The sequence below is a fragment of the Guillardia theta genome, assembly GCF_000315625.1.
Source record: "Guillardia theta CCMP2712 unplaced genomic scaffold GUITHscaffold_26, whole genome shotgun sequence".
Taxonomy (NCBI): Eukaryota; class Cryptophyceae; order Pyrenomonadales; family Geminigeraceae; genus Guillardia; species Guillardia theta.
This window is the reverse complement of record NW_005434648.1, coordinates 139,718-158,971: the sequence shown is the minus strand read 5'-3', so window position 1 is coordinate 158,971 and position 19,254 is coordinate 139,718. Positions and strand designations below refer to the sequence as shown.

At 56.7% G+C, this 19,254-nt stretch overlaps 5 protein-coding genes across 5 annotated transcripts; 3 read left to right on the top strand and 2 right to left on the bottom strand.

Annotated features, from left to right (window-relative positions):
• Positions 1 to 174: 174 nt before the first annotated feature.
• On the top strand, positions 175 to 3,254 carry GUITHDRAFT_137489 (hypothetical protein; the record flags this gene model as incomplete). The annotated part of the gene is made up of 7 exons (XM_005834225.1): positions 175 to 660; positions 708 to 867; positions 1,115 to 1,327; positions 1,375 to 1,910; positions 2,063 to 2,132; positions 2,307 to 3,037; positions 3,165 to 3,254. 7 exons carry the CDS (start codon positions 175 to 177, stop codon positions 3,252 to 3,254), a joined length of 2,286 nt encoding a protein of 761 aa, XP_005834282.1.
• A 296-nt stretch (positions 3,255 to 3,550) lies between these two features.
• GUITHDRAFT_106751 (hypothetical protein) lies at positions 3,551 to 8,164 on the bottom strand (the record flags this gene model as incomplete). Its single annotated transcript, XM_005834224.1, has 25 exons — positions 3,551 to 3,637; positions 3,818 to 3,911; positions 3,954 to 4,048; positions 4,226 to 4,338; positions 4,393 to 4,602; positions 4,657 to 4,753; positions 4,844 to 4,881; positions 4,940 to 4,991; positions 5,040 to 5,078; positions 5,123 to 5,178; positions 5,298 to 5,346; positions 5,395 to 5,445; positions 5,496 to 5,591; positions 5,640 to 5,687; positions 5,730 to 5,786; positions 5,869 to 5,937; positions 5,983 to 6,039; positions 6,150 to 6,210; positions 6,256 to 6,354; positions 6,400 to 6,446; positions 6,503 to 6,644; positions 6,698 to 6,789; positions 6,861 to 6,920; positions 6,969 to 7,532; positions 7,592 to 8,164. 25 exons carry the CDS (start codon positions 8,162 to 8,164, stop codon positions 3,551 to 3,553), a joined length of 2,946 nt encoding a protein of 981 aa, XP_005834281.1.
• Positions 8,165 to 8,756: 592 nt separating this feature from the next.
• On the top strand, positions 8,757 to 9,756 carry GUITHDRAFT_93934 (hypothetical protein). Its single transcript, XM_005834223.1, has 2 exons — positions 8,757 to 8,777; positions 9,214 to 9,756. The coding sequence occupies exons 1-2, from the start codon at positions 8,775 to 8,777 to the stop codon at positions 9,655 to 9,657; spliced, it is 447 nt and encodes a 148-aa protein (XP_005834280.1). The 5' UTR covers positions 8,757 to 8,774; the 3' UTR covers positions 9,658 to 9,756.
• Positions 9,757 to 13,227: 3,471 nt separating this feature from the next.
• Positions 13,228 to 15,493, top strand: GUITHDRAFT_86329 (hypothetical protein; the record flags this gene model as incomplete). The annotated part of the gene is made up of 2 exons (XM_005834222.1): positions 13,228 to 14,253; positions 14,378 to 15,493. 2 exons carry the CDS (start codon positions 13,228 to 13,230, stop codon positions 15,491 to 15,493), a joined length of 2,142 nt encoding a protein of 713 aa, XP_005834279.1.
• Positions 15,494 to 15,719: 226 nt separating this feature from the next.
• Positions 15,720 to 17,304, bottom strand: GUITHDRAFT_162684 (hypothetical protein; the record flags this gene model as incomplete). Its single annotated transcript, XM_005834221.1, has 7 exons — positions 15,720 to 15,855; positions 15,909 to 16,057; positions 16,117 to 16,189; positions 16,236 to 16,337; positions 16,488 to 16,588; positions 16,637 to 16,850; positions 17,177 to 17,304. The coding sequence occupies 7 exons, from the start codon at positions 17,302 to 17,304 to the stop codon at positions 15,720 to 15,722; spliced, it is 903 nt and encodes a 300-aa protein (XP_005834278.1).
• Positions 17,305 to 19,254: the final 1,950 nt, after the last annotated feature.

Below are 19,254 nucleotides of genomic sequence, written 5' to 3'. Positions count from 1 at the left end.
ATATGACCCGGTGGGGGGCAGGGGGGCGGGGTGCGAGAAACGAGTGGGGTAGGGTAGGAGTCCGGAAGGGGGTAGGGTGATGTCGGGTAATGGGAGGGATGAGGGTAAAAATAAAAAAATTCTTGTAAAAAACTTTTTTTCTGCAGAGCGGGGATGTGGTCATCATAGGCCGCCATGGTACGATCCCGGGCAGAGGCGCGTCGCGTGCTCGGGGAGGAGCCGAGGAAGGGCAAGGGCAAGGGCAAGGGCAAGGGAGGAGACAGCGGCATGCGGAGAGGAGACGCAGGGGAGGTCGGCGAGACGTGGGAGGAGAACGAGGGAGAGGACAGTCACGATATCCACACCCGGAGGAAGTTCTGCAGGAAGGTACTTGAGCTCTGTCCCTTGCCCCTGCCGACGCATCCTCGTTTCGCCGAGCTCAGAGAGCTCATCCTCTGCTACTCTCGGGTTTCGCCTTGTTGCAAGGACTTGGATACTAGCGAGAGCGAGGGAGACGACGAGGTCCAGTACGGCCCAGGCTACCTCCACGATTTGCTCAACGCCGCGATGCTGGTTGAAGTGAACAGCATGTACTCCACTTTCACACTCATCTGCTCATGGCAGGAGGAATACACATACCTGTGCTCGAAGCACTCCAGGGATTTCGACCTCTCTTCAGACGTAAAGTTGAAATCTCACCCTGGCCTTGCCCTAAACCATTTCTGCAGGGCTCGGGGAGTAGAGACTGGAAGACAACCTTGCAGAGGATCTACAACTATGAGAAGATGATGAGACCGAAGGGATCACATCAAGCTACTGATCAAGACATCGAAGAGGAGCTGATGGAAGACGAGGAGCTCAGGAGGAGGTTTGAGGATGCCAAAGCCGGTGAGCAGTGGCATATCTTGATGGTGATGGTGATGATAGAAATGGTGGTGGTGCTGCTGCTGATGATGATGAGGAGGATGAGGATGATGGAGATGATGATGATGATGAGGAGGAGGATGATGGAGATCATGATGGAGATCATGATGATGATCATGATGATGATGATTAGGAAGAAGAGTAGAGCAGGACAGCAGGACAGCAGGAGCAGGAGCAGGAGCAGGAGCAGGATGTGTTATTTGTCTGTCAGGTGTTGGAGAGCCTCTTGAGAGGGTCCTGAACGACCTCAAGAGACTGAGAGAGTTGAAGAGGCTGAGGATGGTCCACGAGGCGAGGAAGGAGGACAGGAAAGCGAGCAAGAGGGCAGCTGAAGAGAACGAGAGCGAAGCCAGAAGGAGGGCGGACAGAGCCATGGAAGAGCTGCTGCAGGAGGAGGAGGAGACGAAGAGGACGGGAAGCAAAGGTAGATCCCTAGAGCTCTTCTCTTTGCTGCCTCACAGTCTTGTCTAGCTGCAAGGGACGTTGCCAAGGACTCACAGAAGGAGCAGAGTGCGAGGGAGGAGGAGAGTCAAAATTCTTCTCCGCCGGCGGAAGCGGAGGCAGCGGAGGAAGGGAAGAAGAAGCTGACTAAGTCACAGAAGAAGGTCCTCAAAGAGCAGAGGAAACAGGAGACCCAGAAGGCAAGGAAGGCAGAGAAGAAAGCTCTCCAGCGGCAGCGGAGGAGGGAGGAGAGGCAGGAGGAGGACGCGGGGCAAGAGGACTTATTCGATGAGGGGTGCGCGTTCGTCAAGGGCTCAAGGTCTATCAGGACGACGCAGGAGTCCCCGGCCCGCCCTGCTCCCCCCAAGGCGAACTGTATTCTCCTCCCTGACCTCCCTTACCTTGAAACGCTCGGGCGGCTCGAACCGTCTTCTGCTCCTGTTGGCAGTGCTCCGCAAGTAATTGATGGGATACAGAGGAAGCAAAAGGATTCCAGCTCCTCCCCGTCCTCTTCCGACGCGAGGAAGTCAGGAAACATCCATGGGCAGAGGCAACAAGTGGAAAGAGTGAGCATCCCCTCTCTTCTGCTCTGAATCGTCCTTGTCCTTCTCTCCCTCCTCTCTGCCTCACCCTCCCCCACCTTTCTCCACCTCACCCTCCCTTTCGCCTCTCCTTCCTCCCCTCCCCCTCTCCCTTGTGATGATCTGTGGGCCTGCAGGAGACGAGGAGTGAGTCTTACATGGAACCTGGAGGGGCAGAAGCTCAAAACGAGAACCCGAACACGGAAGGTCCACGTTGCTCTGCACTGCCAGCATACAACGAGCCGCCACGGCAGCTCTCTGCTCATTCTTCTAAGCCTCCTCCTCCTCCTTCTTTCAAGCCTCCTCCTGCACCTGCTCCTCCTTCTATCTCGCAGCCTCCTCCTCATCATACCCAGCCTTCTCCTTCCTTATCTCCTCCAGCTCAACCCGTTCATCGTCCTCCGTCACACTCTCCCCTTGCTGCTCCTCACTCCTCGCCTTCCCTCTCCAGTCCCTCTCATGCTCCCCCGAGGCAGAATGACCAGTCATCGTTGAGAGGAGGGGAGCAGGAGCGTCACCTGACCAGAGGAGAGATCCTTGAGCAGATTCGCCGTCGACAGGCTGCGAGGAAGCAGCGAGACTTCGGCACAGCCGATCGCATCCGCCAAGATCTCTTCCGCAAGGGAGTCGTCCTCGAAGACCGGGGAGGGAGGACCTTCTTCTCTTACAGGACTCCCAGCACGCAGTGGGGAAAGACCGTCGATTCACCCCATCCTCCGCAATGCTTCCCATCCTCCCTGCCGTCAGCAGCGCACAGCCCGAGCGGTGCAGGAGAGCTGGGCAGAGATGGAGGAGAAGAGGAGAGGATCGAACGAGAAGGAGAGATCTCTCAACGGGAACTTGCTGACCAGCAGCTGGGAACGATGAACACTCTCGAGAACTCTTGGGGTCCCAGGGGGTGTCCAGCTGAGGAGGGGAAGGGTGTTTGGTTCCAGCAGGACTTTGCAGCGATGCAGGACATAGACGAGCATGATTTCGACCTTCCGCTCCTTGAGGAGGAGAGGAAGGAGGACGACGACGAGGAGGAGGAGGCAGGGAGGGAGGATGTTCCATTTCTCGAGCGGTACCACCGGGGGCTCTTAGGGAAGGCGTGGACTGCTTTTGACAAGCTGGTGTGGGAGGAGGAGGAGAAGTTTCTAGGAGTGCAGAGAGCTTTCAGCTCGCCGCGGACGTCGATGATCTTCGAAAAGTGGAGGAGAATCCCGCTTTCGTCGGAGGGCAGCAGATACGCAGGGATAGAGGGAGCTGGAGCTGGAGCTGGAGCTGGAGCTGGAGCTGGAGCTGGCGAAGGGGGTTGGAGGTCGAGAGATGCGTCCCTTCTGGGGGTAAGGGCTGAGAGGGAATGAAAGACTTGGAACGTGCGCGACTAACTGACGCAATACCGCCAATTCATCCTCGTTTATCCTCTTCCACCTCTCTTCCGCCCCTCACAGGTCATGCCTCCTCCATGGCTTTATTCCCAGCGTTCTTCCGTCACTTCTCACAGCCCCTCCCCCTCCTCCGCAACCCCCGTCGTCCCCGTCCCAACGTCCCTCTCCGTCCTGCCTGCAGCACCTGCGTGCACCCCGCTCGGCTCCTCGCCCTCGAACATCCCAACACTGCCGAGCTCGAGCAGTTTCACTTCCTCACTTGATCAGATGGCGCCCCCCCCTGTTGCTGCCGTCGTACTCCACCTTCACCGCGTCCCCAGTGATCATCAGCACGCTATAGACCTGCGCGAGGACGGTCAGGAGGGGCTGAGCCTGAGACCCATGAGGAGCTGGCGAGACGAATGTAGAAGGCAGAGTAGATGCAAGGAGCTATAGGAGAGAAGAGCAACGAGCCAGAGGACGGAAGAGCAAGCAGGAAGAGGAGGAAGAGGAGGAAGAGGAGAGTATGATCCCATCGCTCACCCTCATCTTGTGTGACATGTTGTTGATGGTCATCTGCTGCACGTTGTACTGCAGCACAGCATTCCCTCCCATCGCCGACGCCTGCGCGGTGCACCTGCCAGGTCATGAGGAGGAGGCGGCGAATGCTCGGACGCACATTGACTGTCCTTCCATGAGCAGCTTGTGAGTCCACACTGACATGTTCCCCTCCTCGCTCGCCTTGAGGACCTCCCGGATCATGCAGACCATCACCTGGTGGTTGATGAGAAGAGCGGGGATTGGCGAAGGGCCGAAGTGGAGCAGCAGAAGGAGGAGACGCAAATAAAGGGCAACGTCGGGAAAGGGAAGAGCAGGAGGAGATGAAGCATGAAGCCAGGAGGTGGAGGGGAGGAGGGAAAAGAGGAGCGCAGGTGCGGAGGTATTGGATACCCTGTCGATATGAACGAGGACGCGAGCCCCGGGAATGTAAGACAGAGGGGTGAGCTCTATCTTCGGAGTATTCTCACTGTCATGCCAGGAGGGAGAAGCCTCGTCCGCCTCCGCTGCTGGCAAGTAAGTTTGCAAGCTGAGGGGGGGAAGTGACGGAGAAAACTCACCAGCAGGAGCATCGGAGCGAGGCCCTGGAGATGTCGAGGTCACGTCCGCCCGAGAACTGCTGTCCTGTGCTACGGCCATGGCCACCATGCCAAGCTGGAGCATGTTGTCGTCGGGGAAGGAGAGGTAAGTCTTGAGGCCGCACAAGAGGCACGGGTCGAGACAAGCCCTCAGGCGAAAAGAGAGCGCGAAGAGCATCTCCTGAATGATGGCTGCAGGACGATGTCAGCATGTCTTCTTCTTCCTCCTCGCGCCTGTTGGTTCACCGGAGAGGATAGGGCCGAGCGCTTTGGAGTCAACAGAGAGAGAGACGCGACGGAAGTAGGAGAGGAGCTGAATGTTCTTGAGCTGGGCGAGGGGATTCTGTGACCTTGCCGTTAGCACCGAGATGTGACGGCACAGCATCAGCAAGCAGAGGGGGGGCAAGAGAAGGGTCGGCGGGATGATCCTCACTTGCATTGGCGTTGGCAACCTTCCAGTGGTACAAACGCCTGGAGGTTAAACCAGTCAGGGTCGAGGGTGGAGGAGAAGGTGAAAGGGAGAGCCTACCAAGGCAGAAACCGGAAGACTCGTCGAGAAGTCCAACGATGTCATTTTCTCCCTACACAGCTTCCTCACACCACATCACATCTCAATGACTCAGCCTCACTTGGTCGTCGTCGATCTCTAACACGTATGCGGGTTTGGCCTAATAGATGTCACACAACATTGCAGGAGAGGAAGCGTGGGTACAGCGTTGTCTTGACTATCATCTGAGGAGGAAGAGGAAGAGTCCGAGCTATCTGAGTCTGGAGGATACACCACCACAAGTGAGGAAAGGAAAAGAGATGGCAGGCATGGGAATAGAAGAGAGGAGTTGAGCGATGAGGGGTGAGGAGGACAATCAAGAGCAAGATGGAGAGGAGACCCGAAATGTCAGCCGTATCTGATCTCAAAGACTCGCGCAATTTGTAAGCCTGACATGAGCGTCAATGAACCAACTGATATCGGGCAAGCCAAGTCACTTGAGCTCGATTCGAATCCGAAAGCTCCACAAGACGAGATATCAAGGTGAGCTGATAATGTAAGTAAGAGGTTACAGGATGTATGGTTTCTTTCTCCTCACCCTTCTGTGCGCTGCATTTCCCGGTCCGAGGGATCCATCTCTGTCTGCTCTGGAGATCATGAGAGGTTGAGGGATGGGCAAAGCTCCAAGCAGCACCTGCAAAAACTGTCAAAAGACGGATGAAATATCGCGGGAAACACGTACGGAGGTTCCCGTCGCCATGCAAGCAATCAAGCCTTCACTGATGCAGAGCTGATAGAATGTAAGTTCGACGCATTACCAATGCACGCCTACCTGTAGACGAAGAGCAAACACCGCGTTGTGAGCTCTAATCTTGAGTTTCGACATGATCTGAGAAACAAACATTGCTTCAGAAGAGATTTTGAATTTTTATCGGATAGTGCTCAGGTGGGAAAGGAAGAAGAGAGAACACCTGCTTATGTACATCATACTCCAGGAAGGGCATGAGCTCGCTAACTCTGGAGGCATTAATTTCCACCCCCTGTGACAGAATTCAGCTGAGCTCAAGAAAACTGACTAATCCTACCCTCCTCTCCCCCGATATCGACCGACAAACATGCACCTCCAGCATTTCGCCACGTCCCTGAGACAATGCATGAGCCCAGAGCAATTACAATGAAGAAGAAAGTGACAATGAAAGGAGTTAAAAGGAGAAACGAAATAATCGATTCAAGTCAGACGGGCAAGACCCACCTGAACTTCGAGTTCTTCGGGCAGTTCTACCGTACACAGCATGACATCAGGAACATATTTCCTTCACGTCAAATCAGTACAGGAGGTGCACATGCAGCATTAATACCTCCCACAGATATTGCAGAGTACAAGCCTCATCGAGAATGGAGGGCTTCTGTGAGAATACGGGATGTGGCAAAGAGAGCACGAAGACGCCCGATGGCCACTGCGACATGTCAATCACCCCAAGCACTGAGTAGCAACTTGCAACCTCATGTCAGGGATATTCGGAGTCTCTTCTCTTGGGCTAAGAGTCCCCTTTATGGCCAATGATCAGATCGCATCATTCTCGTCAGCTCGTATTGTTCATCTACCACGTTGAAATTTGGTTTTCGCGATCCGGAGATGCCTGTGTCTAGGATCGCTGCTGTACCTGCCGCAGATAGAACACAGACGCCTTCCTCAGTGATGGTGGTTGTTTCTGTATAGCCGATGACATGGCAACAATCCAGTGACCTGGGAGATCATGTGAGTTGTTTTCTTCAATCCTTTCTTTCTCCTCCTTCCACCTGGCATGCGCCTTGATCTCTTCTCTAAGCTCATTCCACCATGCATCGCGCGTAACAACAACCTTTTCTTGATTCCCAGCTTGTCCAACCACCTTTCAGCGTTCCACTAGTCAAGATACAAAAAATGCGATCGACTGCAGGATCAACAAGAATCTGTATCTACCTTGACAGATCTAGCAGCTACCATCCCACCGATGAAGCAGACAGTTCCTGAAGGGAACTCCTGCAAGAAATTCAGTGGTCAACAACAAGGTGACGGCTCAGCGATCACTTGCAAACTGAACAGCTCAATGTCTTGTAGCCTTAGGTTGGCCCTGAAGTGCTCGCGTTTGCTCCGATGCAACGTCCTCAGTTGTGCTTGCGGAAGAGGCTCTAGCTCTTTCAACGATGGCAAGACATTGTCTGCTGGGATGAATCGGACAGAAGGGGAAGCGTTCTCTTGAAACTTGGGAACATCTTCCAACGAGAGCTGTTGCAAGGTGCCTATCGCTGGATGATTCTCCACGTCAACAACCAGCGGTGATGCGCTCACAGGATCGGAGCCATTGCCGACAGCCGCAGCGCTGCTCGGAGGAGCGACGGTGCTGGAGGGCAGCGAGTTGTTCAAGGACGCCAGAGTGTTTGTGGTTCCAGCGTGTCCGGTAGAAAAGCTGTGGTTCATTTGTCCCGTGTCCCTCCGCTCTAACGTCACGGCAGTGCCGATGCCGCGTGCGATGATGAAGTTGTCTTCGAGGTCAAAATGTGCCTGATAGCCCAACAATGCATTCCCTCCGCAGTCTGTCACCTTGCGCCCAATCTGGCGGCGAAGTCGCCCGTCCATCACAAGCATCAACAACTGGCAGGAGGAAGAAACATCAGGGCTAATCACAGCGACCAAAGATAGTCGACACTGACCTGCCTCGCATCATTGGAAGATCTCGACGATCTGAAGTTGTCCTGCCAGTTGTATTCCGGATCATCCTCCACAAGAAGCTCGTCCACGAGCCCATGGATTCCAGCCACGTAAAAACTTTCTGGGGGTACGGATGCAGACAAGACGGAAATTCCCACAGAGGAGTCCTCAACAGGGTTGAAGTCCATGATGTGCTGAATATAGACCTTGACCTGCAACTCTCCGCAGATCCCTCTCAGCGTGTCGTAGATGGGGAACCATCCATAGATCTGCCGCTTTTGATGATCCTCCGACCTGTTGGCATTGATGCTGACCTTGTCTCCCTCGTACAGGCTGCTGCAGTGGACGTATACCGTTCCAATCACGTCATCGGCAGAGAGAACGTCGTAGTCGAAGATCCTAAGCTGGAGAGGCTCATCCTGCAGAAGGCAGTCGTCGGTCACATCACACTTGAGCTGCTCGTTCCAGACGGGGCTCAGAGTCTTCCTCGCGGTCTGAGTCTGCACAGGCTCGAAGGTCACGCCCTTCAGCTGCGGCTTCACGTAGGCGTCGCACAGGCCAGTCGCTCGGTCCATCACCGGCAGCGAACGAGCCTGCAGGACATGCACGAACACCCGCGTCGGCATTCCCCCGCAAACCTTGCCGTCCTATGAACCCCTCATCCCCGCTCAGCAACGGGACCGGGCCTGACCGGGCAGCCCGGGGCCGTAAGTCCGAGTGGACAGGGACTACTGAGTGAGTGGTGTCAGCCTTCATCTCCCTCATACACAACGGAACCGAACTCAGGGTCAAAGCACCACTACCCACCTTGCAGAGTTGGGGGTGGTGAAGGGATAATACAGGGGTCCAGAGTGAGGAATCGGTTGGTAAAATTTGATGAGGAATAATGAAATTCATTATATATTTCAAGTTTTAGAGAGTGTTTTCAAGGAAACCTGAAATTTTGAAATGCTTCTCGATCCGCGGGAAGACAACCTTCTGTGTTCTACACCCCCTTCCTGATCACCCCACCCCATCATTTGGCATGAAATGCAAAGTTACCGGTACTTTTGATATGGAATTTGTGGGTAATCCCAAGGATTTTGGCACACACTACACTACCCTCGAGACGGGGAGAACCGGTACTCACCCCACCCCTACTTTTAAACGCTCTCAACGGCTGCGCGGCATCTACGGCGGCTAACCATGGTGAGTGAGGACAACCAAGACGTGTGTCATGCGAAGAGAGGAAGCAATGGTGATTGTTTGGGGGAATCAGCATCTACATGCTGGTTAATTGTCGTGGTTGTCGTACGATACAAGCGAGTGTTCCGGGGTATTCTTGTTGCATTTACATAGTTGCTCGTGTGTGCTAGGAGACGAATATCTATCAAGAGAATGTATTAGTGTAATGGTTCGATTTCCTAATGAGTGCGTGTGGATTAAGGACCGGAAAAAAAATACGTGCGCTTAAGTCATGTGAATTTGTATGATTGTTGTGAAGTTTCTTTCGCAAATGTGTTGCAATCCAGGCAAAAGTTTTGTTGTTTTGGAGGGCCATTGTATCCTTCTCGTTTCTTGTTGTTAGGTCGTTTTCCTGTTTTGTGACGTATTGAGAATTAATCTCTCCTAACCTGATTTGTAGGCTGAACAACTCTCTGAAGAACAAATTGCTGAATACAAGGAAGCGTTCTCGCTGTTCGACAAGAGCGGCGATGGTACCATCACAACAAAAGATCTAGGAACTGTCATTCGTGCTCTGGGAAAGAATCCGACGGAAGCTGAGTTGCAGGACATTATCAACGAGGTAGATCCCAACGGCGATGGAACTGTTGATTTCCCTTCTTTCCTCACCATCATGGCTCGAAAGATGAAGGATCAGGATACTGAGGAAGACATCATTGAGGCTTTCCGCGTCTTTGACAAGGACGGGAATGGAACTATCTCAGCAGCTGAGCTACGACACGTTATGACCAACCTGGGGGAGAAATTGACTGATGAAGAGGTCGATGAAATGATCCGTGAAGCCGATGTCAACGGCGATGGAATCATTGACTACAAGGAATTCACAAAAATCATCCTCAACTAACGCGCAGGAGGACTTCCTGTAGTTTTGTAGCTTCTTAACTTACCCTGTAACTCGTTGAACCGGAAATTTAAACTATTTTGATAAATCTGCGAATGTGAGTGTGTAGAAAGTTCAAGGAGCTAAAATGCGTATAGAGGTCGCAGAATTCTTGCTGCTCGTCCCGACCTGCCTTGCTCTTGACAAGCACTTCCCCTCCCCTTCCCCCTTCCCCTTCCCCCTCCCCTTCCCCCTTCCTCCCTGTCATCTTGTTCGTCGCTCCAGTTTTTCTCGCATGGTGGTGGGACCCAGATAGCACCTGAGGCGGACCCGTTTGCAACGGCTATGGCGGGAGAGCGACTAGGGGGAAGTAGGAGCGGCGAGGGAGGAGCCGGGCTGAACCCTCTCTGACCTTCTGAGCGACAGGAAAGCAGACATGTTGTATACGAGATTCTTCGCTGCTCCTTCCTGCATGATCAAATAACGGCGCCCCCCTGCCCCTGATATGTGCTGACCCAGGCGATTGTACGCCTGTTGCTACCGCAAGGGGATCCATGGGTGCAGGAGCAAGCGCGGCTGGAGGATCGGAGACGACCGGCTCCACAGCCGGGCATGGCAAGGGCTTGTTCAGCCGACTTCGCTTCAGGTCGGGGGCTTCGGACACAACGTCCCAGGGCCCTGACAACCTGGACGACATCGATCGATTGAGTGACGCTGACGATGACGTGGACAAGCTGCGGACGGCCTTCCGCAAGAGTCAGGATCAGATCCGAGTCCTGGGCGAGAAGCTGGGGGACTCAGAGAGCAGGAACAAGGAGCTCATTCAGAAGCTTCAGGAGATGATGGCTGCGATTCGACTGCTCAAGTCTGAGAACGTGGAAGTGACAAAGGCAAAGGACCAGGCGGAGGCTCATCTCGCCCAGATGGCCAACCCCGAGAGGGAGGCGTACATGCACAAGTACGCTCTTGAAAAGCTGCAGGAGGAGTTTGAGAAGTACAAGGCGGATGTGGCAGCCAAGGAGACGAAACTGCGGCAGGAGCTCCGGAGGATGCAGGAGAACCTCGCCAATCGCTCAGCTGCAGATGAGGCAGCCAAGGCAGCACTGCAGGCAGAGATCAGAGAGCTGAGAGCGGAGCGGGGAAATCTCCTGACGAGGAGGGCAGAAAACGTGAACCCGAAGGGAGAAGGAGATAACGAGGACGTCAAGGTGGAGGGCGACATGAAAGCTGCGGTGCAGGAAGTGAAAGCGAAGTCAGAGGAGGCGCTGATAGCTGCGAACATTGAGATCAAGATGAAAGACGAGGTGGCAGACGTCGCTGTGGAAGCGAAGGCGAGGAAGAGGGAGGTGGTGCTGCAGAAGGGGAAGGAGTACCTGAAGAAACAAGGGGTGATTGCGGACAAAGATCAAGACGATGAGTTCGAGGAGAAGGAGGAAGTCAAGGAGAAGCCAAAGATCATTGACTTTGCGTTCAATCGCGATGTAGCGAACTTGCAGTTCAACAACGACAACTACATGCGCTTCATGGTGGAAGAGCCGGAGGACGGGGCCCTTGAGGATGGAGTGGTCGATGTCTGCTCCAAGGAGCTTGTCTGTCAGAAGCATCACCTCGATTCCTTCGGGACGCATGCGGTTGATGCCTACGGCACTGAGCCCTTCATTGCCAGGCAGGATGCGCTCGATCTCTTAGTTGAGTTTGCTCAGACTTCCAAGCACGGCTCCCTTATCCTCCTCGGGCGTCATGGAGTCGGCAAGAGTTTCGTGCTCGCCGCTGCCGCCAAGCAGATTCAGCTAGAGGACCCGCACGCCATCGTCTGCCCCTTGTTCGTCGGGGCGACGAGCGGGTCGAGGGACACGCGGATCCTCCTGCAGACGCTCTGTATGATGCTGAGCAAGTACTCAAGTGCGAAGAGGTTCCAAACGATCCCTGATGCGATAGAGGACGTGAAGCAGTACATCTCAGAGATCATCACGCACCTGGTGGAGCAAGGGCGGCCTCCCATCATCATCATCGATGCGGTCTCTGAGGTCCAGGACCTGTACTCTCCTCCTCTCTTGGAGTGGCTGCCCCTCCTGCTAAGAGAGAGCATCAGCATCATGAGCTTGCTAGACAACAAGGAGCTGCAGGTTGTCTCCAGCAAGGTGCAGCTGGGGTACGTGATCGAGCTGGACTCCTTCGACGGCGAGCAGAAGATCGCGCTCTTCCGTTACCTCGTCACGAAGCACAACACGGCCGTGACAACGGAGCTCAACCGGCAGAAGGAGGCGATGAGGCAGAAGGCAATGGCCGAGCTGCAGCGGCTCAAGGACGAGAGAATGCAGCGCCGCCTGCAGCGGGAGAAGATCAGAGGCCCATCGAAGAGGAAGAAGAAGGCCAAGAAGGAGAAGCACAAGGCTGAAAAGGACGAGGCGGATGCGAAGGGCGGCAAGGAGGGAGACAAGGAGGAGCAGCAGGAGGAGGAAGATCCGGGTCTCCTGGGAGTCTACGAGACAGAAGCTGTCCTGGAGAAGCCCGACAGCGGCCTCGCCATCTACCTGGTGATGGCGGTAGAGTATCTCCTCAGCCTTGAGCGAAAGCTGCCAGCGCTCGAAGAAGCGAGCATGCTGCCCGGAACCTTCGAGGGCCTCATCGACCACATCCTGGATCAGCTGGAGAACAAGCACGGCAAGGAGCTGGTGCGGAACTCAATGATGTTCTTAGCGTTGGCCAGGTACGGCCTGTCGCAGGCTGAGCTCCTGCAGCTGCTCCTGTCCTCCCCGGAACACCGGGCGAACATAGAGGACCATGTGGACCTGGACTCGGAGAACTTCCTCTGCCTCAAGAAGGCAAGTGACTGGGCTCGCTTCGTCCGCGACCTCGCTCCTCTGCTCCGTCCTCGCGGTCACTACGACATCCGGGCGCAGGACCTGCGACTGCGGCACGAGGGGATCAGGGTGGAGCTGATGAAGCGATACTGCACGCACAAGTGCTTCTGGCACAGAGCCACCAGCTTGGCCGAAGTTCACCGAAGCCTCGCTGACTTCTTCGGCCACCAGATCAACAAGGAGAAGCCCAACGAGCTCGCCAACGCCCGCGGCTCCGTGATGGAGCGATGGCTGCATGCGGAGCTGCTGTGGCAGTTTGTGCACGCGACCCAGGACCTGATTTTCCACCGGATCCTCGCAAAGGACTGGAAGCTCGTCGAGATCCTCTTGACCTCCCTCAAGTTCATCGAGACGAAGTCGCGGGCTGCTGACCCCTATCACCTGCTCACGGACTTTTCAGCCGCGCTGGTGAGGGAGGAGTGAAGTGAGGAAGGGAGAGGTACTAGGGAACGGGAAGGGAGGGAGAGTTGGAGAAGAGAGTTATGACGCTGGGAAGAGACGAGCCTCATGTTGTCTGCAGGATGCGACTCACTTCATCTACTCCGAGGAGGATGACGACAGCATTCCGACCTTGAGCTTTCTGCAGAGGATCAGGATTGGAGACTTCCAGAAGTTCGTCAACACCTTCGCAGATATCTTCAAGCTCCACCCCGAGCTTGTCATCCAGCAGGTGCTCACCTCTCCACCCCCCTCCGACGCGTGACGTGTTCCTTGTGCGCAGGGGGCGAACATGCCGGACGAGTCGTCGGTGGCGGTGGAAGCGCTGCGCATCGTGAGCAACGAGAAGGTTGAGGTCGCCTGGTTCAAGTTCCTCAACAAGAGCCAGCTGGGCGATCCCTGTATCATGACCCTCAAGTGCAACGGGCCCATCGAGTGCGTCGCTTACAGTCCAGACGGGCGGCAGATCGTGACAGCGTCGACCGACGGGTTCGGAGGGAAAGTCTCGGTGTGGGACAGTCGGAGCGGGTTGGAGGTCGGAGGGTTCGCGACCCCTGCGATCCCAAAGTCGGTCTCCTTCTCCGGGGACGGGAGGCTGCTCCTGGCGGTGTCAGCGGAGGGGACGGTCGTGCTGTGCGACATGATGAGCCTGAAGGAGAGGGCGAGGGAGGTGCTGGGCAGCACGTTCATCTCCGGAGGAGCGCTGTCCATCGACGGGAAGAAGATGGTCCTAGTGTCGAGCGACGGGCTGGTCAACCTGTGGGACCTGCCGCAGCTGGCGAGCCCGTCGGGGCAGATCTACAACAGGTATGAGAAGATGTTTGAGATCGTCGACGAGGACGAGGAGGGCAGGCCCTCGCCCATCACCTGCGTCGCCATCAGCCCCAACGTGAACAGAGTGGTGACAGGGATGAAGGGAGGGACGATGAAAGTGTTCGACCTCTCCATGACGGATGGGATGAGCCTGAAGCACGTCCTCCAGGGCCACAGCTCCGTCGTTGTCCACATCGACTTCAACGACGAAGGGAATCGCATCAGCTCTGCGAGTCTCGATCACACGATGAAAGTCTGGGATGTGGAGAGGGGAGGAGCTTTCATCAGCAACTACGAGGACCGCGCCGAGATCCGAGCATGCCACTTCTCCCCCGACGGCTCGTTCGTGGCCGTGGGGCTGGACAGCGGGAGGATCGACCTGGTGGACATTAGCACGGCCATGAGCGTGATGAGCTTCGGGTCTCACTCGGGGCGAGTCAACGACGTGATGTTCGACCACCTGGGCAAGTTTCTCATCTCTGGCTCCATGGACGGACTATGCAAGGTCTTCCTACTCCTCCACCAGCCTCCTCCAGCCTCCTCCAGCCTCCCTCAGCCTCCTCCAGCCTCCTTCTCCTGCTTCCTTCACCTCCTCTTGCATGTGAGGCTGGCACTGACGAGCTTCGCAGGTCTGGGCGATCCAGGACACAGACTCCGCGGAGACTTTCACGGGACATCCCAAGACCGACGTGACATGCGCGAGCTACAGCGCGGATGGGACTGAGCTGGCGACGGGAGCAGGAGACGGCAGCATCAAGCTGTGGGGAGGGAGGAGGGGGAGAGAGATCATGAGCTTCCAAGGGCACGGCGACCGAGTCACCTCCTGCTGCTTCTCACCGTTGGTGGGGGACAGGAAGAGTGGGATCTTGACGACCTCACTCTACGACGGGACTGTGAGGCTGTGGAAGAACCTGACGGGGAGCGAGGACGAAGAGTTCAGGCACAACTCCACCTACCTGACCTGCATCGCCTTCTCTCCCGAGCAGCCGCCGGACGAGCGCGCCGGTCGAGTCCTTGCGGGCTCCTTCGACGGCTCTGCCATCATCTGGGACATCGAGTCGAAGAAGCTGCTGCTGAAGCTCGGGGTTGAGATCGAGGGGACGGGAGGATGGCGCGTCGAGAAGATTCGAGACCGGCACGAGGACGCGGTTGTCTCCTGCTGCTTCCACCCAGCCATGGCGAGCGAGCGCGCTATCACCACCTCCCTCGACGGGACGGCGAAAGTCTGGAACACGCAGTGGGGGAACTGCCTGGCGACCCTCGTGGGGCACATGCAGGCAGTCAACGGCTGCTGCTTCAGCAAGGACGGGCAATTCATCTATACCGTGTCGTCAGATCAGACGGTGAGGGAGTGGATGGCAGGAGCTCCGTACACCTGCCTGTCCGTCATCCGAGGTCACTACGGGCCCATCCACCAGTGCTCGTTCGCCACCAGCGGCAAGCATCTCTTCACTGTGTCGGAGGACAGGTCAGTGCGAGCCTGGCTCAAAGTGAAGCTGGAGGCCGAGGAGTTCAGGCCGGACGAGCGAGTGCGAGTGGGCTCCCAGCACTTCGCAGTCTCCAAGTCGCACATGCAGGGAGAGTTCTCCGAGTTCTTCCAGTGGCATCAAGTCGCTCTCTTTGCCAGCACGCATCCTCTGCGATGCATCGCTGGTAGCACAGGGGAGGACAACGAGGAGATCGCCTGCGGGGCAGCTGACGGGAGCGTCTTCGTGCTGAGACTGATGCTGCCAGGAGACTACTGACATGTCGTCTATTCTTTTCTCTTTCCCTCTGTGCAGATTTTTGTATTTGTTTCGATGTCGAGATTCAAGGAGCCGTCGGTCTTGGACGGTTTTAATCTTCCAGCTCCATCCTCATCCTCTCCAACATCTTCGCTTGGGCCATCTGCATCATTTCCCTCTGGTCTCGCTTCTTCATCGCCTCTTCGATCTTCTTCGACTCCTCTGCGTGAACGTCAGCATCCTCGAGTCACATGCGCGCCTCCTCCCGACCGTCCAGCTGCTTGTTCCTCAAGCTCTTCCGGAAGTCTTCGTCCTCCTGCTTCGCCATCGATGCCAGCTCCTTGAGCAGCGTCTGGCGCTCCAGTGCTCTCGTTCGCTCTTGCCTGCAGGCGTCTCACCCATCACCACACAGCAGGAGGTAGGAGGAGAGGCTGACTGGATGGCAACTTCCTTGGCCCGCTGCTCCTCTCGCTTCTTCTTGGCGAGCTCTTCGGGGCTGAACTCTGCTTTCCTCGCATCGAAGCTCAGGATGTCGTTGTAGCTCCTCCCGGCCAGGTAGTAGATGGAGTAGGAGGGCGAGTGCTCCTGTCCAGCCATCATCTTCCCTCCTCACACAAGGCTCGACACTCCCGCTCCTCCCTCACCTGCAGGCCGTTGTAGTACAGCTGCGCCAGCTGCTCATGGGCGGTCTTGGGGTACTTGCGCACCCACCCGTACCTGCGCAGCGTCAGGTCTCTCGTGCTGGAGATCTCATATGACGCACTCGCAATCCAAGGTCCCTTCCTCGTACACCAGCCCCAGCAGATACGACAGATGCCTCACTGTCAGCTGCCTCGTCTCCTCCGGAGGGTGGTCTCCTGTTAGTCTGCCGAGCGCTCAGAGGAGAGCGAGGAGGGGGAAGCGAGACAAGAGCGAGAGAGGAGAGTGCGGAGGGGGCAGGGAGACAGGGGGACAGGGAGGGATGCAGGAAGGCAGGGAGGATGGTAGGGAGGGAGAGGAGCGGGGAGCACATCACCGGAACCACTGCCTCTCTCTTCCTATATACACATACGGCGATGTGAATCGCACGCAGGCCCCAAGGTCGTCCACCTTCTCGAAGCCCACGAAGGGAGTAACCTACACGCATGTGAGCTCGCTGCTCGCATCGCGCTCCTCCCTCCTCACTGAGTTCCCCGTCGCCGTCACGTACGGGATCCTGTGTGCACACTTGGGAACCTTCTCGTCTCCTTCCTCGAGCCAGCAGGGGTGGTTCCCCTCCTTCAGGCCGGGCTTCCAGTGCTTCAGAGGGAGGAGGTAGCCGCTCTCCGAGTACCCCATGGCCTTGAGCAAGTCCCTCGGCCCAACAGGCACGGGGCGACCCCACACGTTTTTCTTGGGCCTGCGAGCTCCGAGTGTGAACGCGGGTGGAGGAGCTTATGGTAGACCAGGAGGAGGAGCAGCAGTAGGAACGAGAAGAACAGCAGCAGGATGAGGAATACCTCGAGGAGCAGGAGCAGGAGCAGGAGCAGGAGCAGGAGCAGGAGCAGCAGGAGGAGCAGAAGGAGGAGCAGGAGCAGGAGCAGGAGCAGGAGCAGAAGGAGGAGCAGGAGCAGGAGCAGGAGCAGGAGCAGGAGCAGGAGCAGGAGCAGGAGCAGGAGCAGGAGCAGGAGCAGGAGCAGGAGCAGGAGCAGGATGTTTGCTTCAGGGCAAGCTGAGTTGAGCAACCTGATGAGGATCTCCTTGGAGCATGTGGTGATGTCTAGTCCCAGCCCCTCCATGTCAACCTCGTCTGGGTTCACTCGCGCCTTCCTGTACGCCTCCCGCACCGGCAGCCCTCCCAGAGGCCCCGCCATGCTGCTGGTCTACGAGCGTTGCTGTAACCCCGGGGGGGTGGGGGTCATTCGAATATGTTATGTACTACGGTACTTTGATATAGAAAATAGGGGTAGTGGGTCCTGAATCGATCACCCCTGACCCCTGGTAGAAGGTCCGATGAAAATATTTGTGAGAATCGAATTGATGCAGAACAAGAAACAACATGTGACAGTATGACTTCGTGCCTGCCTGCCTGCCTGCCTGCCTGCCTGCCTGCCTGCCTGCCTGCCTGCCTGCCTGCCTGCTTGCCTGCCTGTCCAACCCGTTTCCTCCTCCCTTTCCCTGGCCCTCACATGATTTCGTCTCGTCTTCAGCACATTATTTCTCTCCCTCTCCCTGCTTCCCTTCCACTTATCCTCCGCGCAGCTTGCACTCAAACCATCGTGTCAGCTATGAGTTCTCGCATCAGCTCCTTCACTAGATACACGAGCAGACATTGTCATTCGGTCATCTCATGGTAGACTTGCCCTAGTGGATCGCCAGGCTCTTGAAGCATTCGGTCGCACAGTGCTCCAGCTCCACGTCGGATCCCACGAAGAATTCCTCGGGCACCGTTCGCTCCTGCTTGCCCGACGCCTGCTCCTCCGCCAACCATCAGCAGAGCTCGAGCACAGCCCCACTTCGTCCTCACCTGCTCCCTTGCACGCCTTGCGGAGCTCGACTCGCTCGCGAAGATCTCGTCCCCGCTGTCCTCGGGAGTGGCGGAGGACGGTCTGCGAGGAGACGTCAGCTACGCGTCACCCTCCCACCTCTTCACCGGGAGTTGCCACCCTGCGACTCTTGCGCTGCCCTTCTGTTCCTCCGACCCGTCGCGTTCGTTCTCCCAGCTCGCCGCGTCTTCTTCCTGCAACCGTGCTTCAGACGCTCCTCCTCCCCCTCAACCCCTAGCTCGAGCTCACCAGGGCATGTCCTTGCCCTCGTTGCCCTGGCTCATCCTCTCTGCACAGCTCTGACAGAGGTAGCACTTGGGCAGCAGCGCGATGACGGCGCTGCGCGGGACAGCTCGACCGGGTCGTTCAGCCCTGACCTGCTCCTGCGGCCCCTGTTCGCTAGCGCTCCTCGCGCTGTCGTCACCCCGGAGGTGTTCGGCGTAGAAGGAGTGGAAGCAGTATCTACAGTGATCTTCTTGCAGGATCCGGAGCGCGAGCTCCTTGACAGCCAGGTGTTCTCGGAGGCCCTCCGCCTCCTTCTCGAGGCTCTGGAGCTGATTGTTCTGCCCGTCAACCCGGTCAGGTGGGGGAGAGCAGCGCTCAGCATCGACACTCACGTAGATCTGCTTCATCATACTCTTGGGTGGGTTCACTTGGCTCGGGTTGACCCCCCTCTCCTCCTGCTGGTCCTCAGAGCACTTGTCCTCCTTTGTCGCGCCTCCTGCTGCTCTCCTTTCCTCCTCTCTGCCGCCCTGGTCTTGACGCGCGCTGTCGGCGTCTTGCTTCTGCGGCGAGGTCGAGCTGCTCGGCACAGGAGGAGGAAGAGGAACAGAGGTCTCGCGCTCGTCGGGTTTCTTGTCTGTCGCTTGCGCGCTGCCACAGGCTGCCTTTTCCGCCCCCGAGGAGACATGAGCCTTTGACATCCGTTAAGAGGAAGAGAGGAGGAGCCGATGGGGAGGGGAAGAAGGAAAGGCAGAGAGCAGGGCAAACAAATTTTAAGCATCGAAAGCGGAAGAAGGAGAAAAAGCAAAGGAGGGAGAAAGGAGGAGAGGAGAGGAGAGGAGGAGCAGAGAGGAGGAGCAGCCGGGACAGGTCAAGGAAGAGGAGGATTGTCTTACCTCCCGCGCTAGTTCTGTTCTCACGATTTGCAGGTACTCAAGGCAGGAATTCTCCGCAAGCCTGATCTGCAGCAGAGGTGAAAGAGTTGTCTTGCCCTCTTGCCAAACCTGAGATCGGACGTGATGCTCCAGACACTCCTCTTCCTCCTCCGACCTCTCC